General features: G+C 36.0%; 1 protein-coding gene across 1 annotated transcript; it reads right to left on the reverse strand.

The window, feature by feature from the left end:
* Positions 1-311: 311 nt before the first annotated feature.
* Positions 312-2,654, reverse strand: LOC108665776 (geminin-like). The gene is made up of 4 exons (XM_018152574.2): positions 2,480-2,654; positions 1,808-2,010; positions 1,270-1,484; positions 312-1,069 (listed from the first exon to the last, which is right to left on the reverse strand). The coding sequence occupies exons 1-4, from the start codon at positions 2,596-2,598 to the stop codon at positions 1,007-1,009; spliced, it is 600 nt and encodes a 199-aa protein (XP_018008063.1). The 5' UTR covers positions 2,599-2,654; the 3' UTR covers positions 312-1,006.
* Positions 2,655-6,220: the final 3,566 nt, after the last annotated feature.

The raw sequence follows: 6,220 nt of genomic DNA on the forward strand, positions 1-6,220 counted from the left end.
TACGTCAGTCATGATCTGCGTGGTCAAGAGAAACAGACTTTTGACTGTCATCATGAAACTATCTTCTTGCATGTTCGGTCTCTCATCGGCTATTAATGAATAGCGTTAATTGTTACCGTACCACCATTGTGTTTTAAACATGATCTCAGCGGTACATGCTTTCTGGAAATTCCTATCCATGAATTTATCTTTTTCAAGTACTCAGCCTTGCATCTTTAGTGATAATTTGGTTAGAAATATTTTAAAACGTTGGTACTTGCAGAGTAATTTTTGTTATTTGTTGTTTCTCTGTTTAAAATAATAAATAAAAACGCATTTTTCCCGTGTCTTATTTTCACAAATAAACTCGAAGTTACATGGTATTATTACCAGACTATTTGTACCTTACATGGTATTACAAGACAATATGTAGGTTACAATGTTTTACCATAGCAATACGGAAACATATGAGATCACTAATTCCCAGATATCATCAATTATTTTATCATGTCGCATTACTGCATGTAATGAAATGCGTTGTATGTAAAAAAAAAAGTAAAATCAACCAATCACCGCCATACGGTATAATGTTATCCACCTAAATACAGTACTTTGAAATACAGTACAGTAACTTAATAGAATGAATAGTGAACAGCGGCAATTTATAACTTTTCGAATTTCCCCATCTTCACTCTAACACTGAAAATCAGCTTGCAATAAAAAGTTCACTATTGCTATGCTAAACAAACGCAAGACTAAAAAAATAGCTAAATATGAGCAGACATTGTGTGATACCGTAATCTCACAACCACTAAGCCTACATTATTTGGTCAAGAAGTAAAAGCGTCAAACACATAATCCATTTTCTAACGGACTCGTCACAAAATACTTGTAAATGAATGTTGGGCACGGATGGGTCAACTGGCGAGAGCTAAACTAGTATTTTTAGCAAGGCACATCGTTTGTATGCAGTTCTAACTTCACCATCTGTCGTGTCCAGAGACAACAGCTCCGCGCCCTTGCACTTCTAAAGATCTTCAACTTCCTGGTTAATGTCTTGCAAATTTTCTTGGTCTTCATCTGTTGCTGCCTGATGAAGGAATTACTATCAGAATATTTTTTAAATAATTGACAGAAATCCACACATTTAGAATACCTGCAATGGCACATTTTGTACAGAAAAGCCTCAACATTTTCACTAGATTTAAAAAAAATTATTTGAACAGAAACATTTTGAATACAAAGTTTATAGCATTGCTCACTAATCAGTTGTGTTACCATAAAACGAACCTGTACAAGCTCAGCAAGTTTCCTGGCCTCGCCAAGCATTTCTTCGAGCATGGCATTGTCACTCTGCAGCACCTCAATGCGGGAACTCATGCTGTGCACTTGCAGCTGCAGTTCAGAGTTACGTGCGTGTAGTTGCTTATTCTCAGCCAATGACACAGCAAGTGCAGCCTTGCGCTCGGACGCTACCATCTCCCAGTATCGCTCGCCAGGTTTTGCTGCGGTCATGATCGATGGTCAATGATGTATTTCCAAAGAAAATGCTACCAAGTTACAATACTGAAAATTAGAAAGAATCATCATGAAAGGTCACCCAGCTACCAAGAACTTCAGTATTCATGATACACTAGTAACACTACCTAAATTTTAAAGTGGAGCAACTTTATATCTGGATCCCTAACAAATCAAAACTACCTGTTGTTGTGTTCAATTTTTATTTTTTAATATTTATATGAGCATTTAGTAACTTTAATTGTGTATGCATATAACTAACAGGTATGCATATAATTTATTACATCAATTCCTATCGCGGGTGACCCACCACTAGTGAGCATATCCAACACATCCTGTGCTGATTGCTTGGATGGTCCAGATGAAGTTTTGGTAGCATCACCACAGCACAAGTTGTCAGTCTGCACGCCACAGTCAACTGTGCTGCTCACTTTAGAGCGCTTGGATGCTGGAGCTTGGTCTTCATAAATAATGTCACGAGATAATGCTGGCATTGGGTTGGTATTCTCATCACTGAAATGAAAAATAAATTGTTAGAAATGTTATAATTAAATAAAATGTTTTATTTATAAATTATATTTATTCTTTATCTCCTTTTTATGGGATAAATATATTGGCACAGCACAATTGACAATTATACATAGCAACAAATGATTTATTTTGAGACCATAATATGCTGTATCAATTGATGCTGCACGATACTGCCATATCTAAATGCTGTTTTATTGGAGAATGCAATTTGTTAACTGTTTTTATCCTTAGAAATAAATCATTTTCTAGATAAAGAGACAGGAATTATGATGCATAGCACTTAATTAGATTAGCTTAATTTAACTAACAAAAGTATCATCCATCAATAGCCCTAATGAATAACTTGAGTAAAATTAGATTTTCAAACAGTTGTAAATAATTTCATAAACATGGTAAAATAAAACAAGCTGCTGTACAAAAAAAAATTATGAAATTCTTTAACATTTCTTACTTTTTACGCTTCCTGGAGATGGAAGAGTGGACCGAGTTCTGCATGACATTTACATTTTGAATACTAAGCTTAGAAACTTGAGCAGGTGCCAAGACACCACGCTTCTTCTGTTCAACCATTTTTAACAACTGTAAACTAATCAATGGAACAAACGAAAACAAAAAATCAAATATCCATGATAAAATAAAATAAATCTTCAACAATTAGAATTTAGAATGCTGTAATAATAATGAAATTAAATCTCTAATTACTAGTAGGTTAGTCTGGCATTGCACATGATTGCTAATTGCAGCAATTTTGCATTTTAATATTGCCAATTCTATTAATATGAATGAAACTTGTTGAAGAAAGACCTTCACAAACTCATATTTTTGATTCAAAATAGAATCTCATTAGACTCCCATAACAAAATACAAGGAGTGAAGTTTTTTCTTCTAAACTAACCTTATGAATATCAGTCAAAAAATTAAAATTCAATTTTTGCTCTAATCCTCCCATTCCCATTCTGCAATGCCTTACTAAAATAATTTTATTATGTTACTATTTTGTCACCATAAATAAAATCTCAGGTCCAGGTGATAGAGGCAAGAAGGCAACTGTGGAACACCTGATGATGGAGGGTGAAGCATATTAGAAAAACATGAAATTATGAGAGTGAAACTAGATGAGAGGAGTGAGGCTGATGGTGTGATGCATGAGAGAATAGGAGATGAATGGATTGCAATGATAATGGATCTGTGCCCAGGAGTGACTGATGCCTTGACATAGTGAAAAGCTACTGTATATGTGGAGTGCATGGAGAATGAGGGAGAGGGCGAGGTTGGTGAGAATGGAGGATGGAAGGGTTTAAAGAAACGAGCAATAATACGTAATGTATTAATAGTCAAAGTAACAAAACAAAGAGAAACCTTCAATTTTAGTGGCTGAGAGCTCCCAATATCTAATACAAATTTCAAAAACTTCAGTGTAATAAATGAGACACTGCAATTATAGACCAAATGACATTTTTCTTGAACTTTATTTCCTCCTTTTTATCTTGCACTTAACACAACCTTTTACATCCTTCTAGCCTCTGCTCTAATATTGCTGTTAAGTCCTACCTGACCTAGATTTGCTATCCTCCTACCAACAGAAATGAATGTGTGACGTTTGGCAGATAGCTGATATAAAGGCCTGACTACTTAGATTTTTTTTTTTTTCAGGGTGAACACACCCAAAAATGAAAGCTCAAATCCTAACCTAAATTATAACATCTTGCTATGATAAACAAGATACGGTATTATAATTTAAAAATTGAAACTGATAAAAAAACAGGTTTTGAAACTAAGAAAAAAAATTAATTTAGAATATAAAAAGTACAATTGGGCTTAAACCTGCAAGTCTCTCAATCAGATTTCAGAAGTGTGCCTGTTAATTTATTATACCTTCAAAATTCATCCTGATTGGGTAACTGCTACCAGCAGTATCCTTAGGTAAATGGATCCAATTCATTCTCCAGCATAGTGGCAAACAACAGACTTCTTAGTTGTCATTCCTTTTGAGTCTTTTGAATAGATCAATAAAGAAACATGGATACCAACATCATTTGATTTTCAGACAAAAGACATTTCAGAAAATCTTGAAGCAGAACTGGGAGCATAATATAAAAAATTCACAAATTTGTATTACCGTACCATTAGGCTGAGCATTAGTCCAGGATTGGAATTTTCTTACTTCTCATGGAAATCTAGCACCAAGCAGCCCTAAAGTGAAAAATTTCCAATGCATATTTTATCTTGCTGCCTAATTGTGCTTTTTTATAACAAATAGACAGAAGGAAATTCATCTAGCAGGAATCTTGCAGTTCCAGCTCAAGTTGTGGCTTGAAATGTAGATTTTTCCCACTATAGCATCAGCCAATCAATAAAGGCTTTCTAAGACCTGAAAAGCCTTGAAAATTCAATCAAAACCTCCCAATCCAAGATGAAAAATTTTTGGCTACATGTTCTCAGGGGGCTATGTGGAGTTTGTGAACTTAAGAGTTTTAAGAGTATGGCACCTGGGCACCAGGACTAGCAACTAAAGAAATGAGCTTGTTAGTAAGCATCTTTTTGGCCCATAGACATACGTTTCAAAATAATTCAACTGAATTGCTATCTAATTATTAAATCATGCACTTAGATTATAAATTTGATAGGATAGAATTTATCTACCATCAGTAACACTTAATTTGCCACTAAGCAGCTACTGCACTTAAATTGCCGTTTGTCAACATGAATTTTATAATAGGTCCTTGCTAGAATTTAAATTTCTAGCAATCATTTGCCATATTATAACTAAGAAACTTTTTCAATCACATAATATAGAAAAGCTCAGTTTTGTCAATAAATAGATTGTTCCTTGCAATTTAACTACTGAGCAGAGTGGGTGAACATCTGAACTTCTCAACATGGTAGAATTCTAGAAAATGGTTGGTCATTCAGATCCACCAGGACAGTGGGCTGGCAGCAGCAGAACAAGCATGTTGCTGCTGCTGACTGCCTGCTTATATTGAAGCACACAGCTGTCCCACTCCTATTTGAGCAAACATGCTCTTTTTTTGGCCAACATGCTCTTCAATTTCCAGGGTACATGGTCACTAAGGAGGCCAGTCAGGCCACCATGGCACCATCCACCATGCTTCTGAAGATCCTTGGCTGCTTGGCAATGGCAACACATCACTGTCAAATTTCAGTATATCTTGCCAACACATTGCTCTTTAAATTCATCTTCACGAGCTTTTGGCAAAAAATAGTAAAGGTTTATGTAGTTTTGTTCTGGCAATAAATTCTTTAGGATAAACACACCATATTCCGACACTTTAAGGATGTAGCAAGAAATGAATGGCTATAAAAAGATCACCGTATGCGTGACTCAAGTTCTGATTGGTTTACGTCACTTACAAAACACCCCACTATGCGCCAGCAATGATGAAACATCACAAACTGTTGCCATATTTATTTAAAAGCCTTTAGAATTCAAATCTACAAAATCGCTGAATTCCGATGCTGTGTGTGACTAAATTTGGCATATTGTGAGACTAATTCTGACAACGCTTAAAAACCGTAATTTCTAATTCCAACGCCCTGTGTGAGCTGTATCAGAAGCTGTGTGGTGCAGTGGTGAGAGACTCTGTCTCTCGCACCCAGCGCCCAGGTTCGAGTCCCACTGCGGACAAGTTCTACCGGGAAGCTCAGCTCATGGTCAACTCAGCCATTCATCCAACTCTGGTTGATAAATGAGTACTGTACCTGGCTTGTCCAGTGTGTTGTGTAATGCAACCAAATGGTTCTAGCGGGTCAGCAAGCCAGTGATGGTTGTGGAACTACCAGTGGCACCGAGTGCCCGGAAAAAATGATCGATAACCCCCCCTCCCTAGTCGCCACTGCCAGGATGGGCTATTACAACAACAACAACAGCTGTATTGGAATACGACGCAGCTTGGAAGGAGCTGTGTGTGTCTAATTCCAAGCTGTCTCGGAATAAGTTTTTATGTGTCTAAAACTGCCTCTTAACTTAATCATCTAATAATTTATTTACAACTTAAAATCAGCAAATACAAGTATACTTAAAGATAAAGGATTCCTAATATATTCACAGATTTATTGAAAAGTCTCAAACCATAATATTCTTTCTACACAAACAGTTTATCACTATTTGGTAGAGCAAAGTCAACTATCAACTTTGACATGTGTTTCGATGTTCTCACTGGGTGACGTGGAA

The sequence above is a fragment of the Hyalella azteca genome, unplaced genomic scaffold (assembly GCF_000764305.2).
Source record: "Hyalella azteca isolate HAZT.00-mixed unplaced genomic scaffold, Hazt_2.0.2 contig7076, whole genome shotgun sequence".
NCBI classification, from domain to species: Eukaryota; Metazoa; Arthropoda; class Malacostraca; order Amphipoda; family Hyalellidae; genus Hyalella; species Hyalella azteca.

What these genes read in the sequence shown, in the direction of transcription:
- LOC108665776 (XM_018152574.2), bottom strand. Translation starts at nt 2,598, where the DNA reads ATGGTTGAACAGAAGAAGCGTGGTGTCTTGGCACCTGCTCAAGTTTCT. An exon ending in ATCTCCAGGAAGCGTAAAAA is followed by an intron (nt 2,011 to 2,479) that starts GTAAGAAATGTT and finishes TTTTCATTTCAG; the next exon opens with TGATGAGAATACCAACCCAA. An exon ending in GTTGGATATGCTCACTAGTG is followed by an intron (nt 1,485 to 1,807) that starts GTGGGTCACCCG and finishes TCATGACCGCAG; the next exon opens with CAAAACCTGGCGAGCGATAC.